A 1824-nucleotide genomic window follows, 5' to 3' on the forward strand; every position below is an offset into this window, starting at 1 on the left:
GTTAAGAATGGCAAGTGTAACACGAGCCGTACATTTTACATTTGCAGCAACCACATCACTAGCCTTTGAAGTACAAGGACGCAGCTGTCCCCATTTTACAAGGGCAGAAACTGAGGTCCTGCGAGGGTGACCGCCCCGGACGCAGCTAGTGAGGGGCAGCGCGGAGGTCCAGACGCCCGGCTTCAGGTACGCGTACCAGGAATGACGTCACAGGCGGTGCCAGGCGGGGATCCAGGAGCTCGGGACGCGGGCCTGGCCGGAAGCGACGCCCCGCGCGGCCCCGCCCCGCGCGAGCCGGTAGTTGCGCCTCCCAGACTGCAGTTGGCCGGCTCTCCCGGTCCGGGGCCAGGTGGGGGAGGCGGGGCGCGGGTCGGCCCCGCCTCTCAGGCCGGCCCCTCCCCTCACGGCGAGCTAGTCTGTCTCGCTGAGACTTGGCTGGGTGCGGCGCGAGGCGGGCGCTGCGGGTGAGTCCCACTTCCCGACAGCGGGGCTTGGCCAGCGACTAGGCGGGGAGGCCAAGGATGGAAGTGGGCTTATCGGCCATTACCCTCTGTTTCGCCAGCGCCAGCAGCCCTGTGGTGGCGACGACGATGGAGCAGGAGCCAGTGGGCCGTGTGGAGCGAGGAGAAGCCGTCGCAGCCTCGGGAGCTGCGGCAGCCGCGGCGTTTGGGGAATCTGCAGGGCAGGTAGGTGGGGCTGCCAAGGCTGTCGTCCAGGCCGCTCTTTTGGCCTGCCCAGCCTTCTTCCGAGCAGGCCGCCCTGGTTTTGGAGTTCCTCCTCACTGCACCTCTATTTCTGCGCAATGAAACCGGCTTGTGGGAAGCAGAGGGCCCCCCCTCATTCACCAACCCCTTCGCTTGGCAGCACTGCAGACTCTGGGGCGGCCTCGGATTCCAGGGATGATAGTACAGCTTCTAGTCAGCCAGAGGGAAAAGGAGGGCGTATCCCCCAAAGGCTGACCTTGCAGTAGCTGGAAGCCAGGTGAGGGCGGTTTCAGCCACTTCTGTCTCTTCTAGTGCGAGCGCCTGCCTTGGCATCTGCCCTTGCTTGGCTAATAGCAACTATATGCTAATAGTTTACCGGCTTTGATTCACTGAATCCTTACAGTCTCCGCTCGAGGTGGGTGTTATCCCCATTTCACCCTCGAGGCAACTAAGGCTCCCAGCAGAAATAGAATGCAAGTTTCATTTAAAATGGTAATTTCAAATTTTCCTGTAGTCACGTTTTTTAAAAAAGTGAAAAGAAACCAATGATATTAATTTTAATAGCATATCTTATTTAACCCAATTTATATTAAAAAAATTTCAACCCATAATTAGTATGAAAGTTATTAATGAGGCATTTTCATTCTCTTTTTTTGAGTCTTACTCTTTGAAATGCTGGGTGTATTTTACACGTACAACAAACACATCGCAGTTCTGACTGACCACGTTTCAAGTGCTCATTAGCCACTTGTGTCTAGTGGTTACTATATTGGACAGGGCTGGTTTAAAGAGTTAAAGTTTCTTGCAACGTTTCAATATTTAAAAAAAGAAAAAAAATCGCAACTTTCTAGTGTAAAAAAGGAAAAGATATGGCCAAGCGTGGTGGCTCAGGCCTGTAATCTCAGCACTTTGGGAGGCCAAGGTGGGCAGATCACCTGAGGTCTGCAGTTGGAGACCAGCCTGACCAACAAGGAGAAACCCTGTCTCTACTAAAAGTACAAAATTAGCCGGGCCTGGTGGCGCACGCCGGTAATCCCAGCTGCTCGGGAAGCTGAGGCAGGAAAATCGCTTGAACCTGGGAGGCGGAGGTTGCAGTGAGCCGAGACTGAGCCATTGCTCT

The 1824-nt window shown here is 55.0% G+C and overlaps 1 protein-coding gene across 5 annotated transcripts in view; it reads left to right on the forward strand.

The window, feature by feature from the left end:
- The first annotated feature begins 298 nt into the window (after positions 1 to 298).
- The window catches only part of FAM177A1 (family with sequence similarity 177 member A1), a 36915-nt gene continuing 35389 nt past the window's right edge, over positions 299 to 1824 (forward strand). For 2 of the 5 annotated variants that reach the window (XM_017530817.2, XM_017530818.2), the window contains exons 1-2: positions 299 to 464; positions 563 to 686. In XM_017530817.2, the coding sequence (XP_017386306.1) occupies positions 591 to 686 (96 nt within the window). In that variant the 5' untranslated portion in view covers positions 299 to 464; positions 563 to 590. Of the gene's footprint in view, positions 687 to 1824 lie in introns of all 5 variants that reach the window. The other 3 variants (XM_017530819.2, XM_017530820.2, XM_037739364.1) reach the window with 2 other exon arrangements.

Source organism: Cebus imitator, unplaced genomic scaffold, assembly GCF_001604975.1.
Source record: "Cebus imitator isolate Cc_AM_T3 unplaced genomic scaffold, Cebus_imitator-1.0 Scaffold69, whole genome shotgun sequence".
Classification (NCBI taxonomy): Eukaryota; Metazoa; Chordata; class Mammalia; order Primates; family Cebidae; genus Cebus; species Cebus imitator.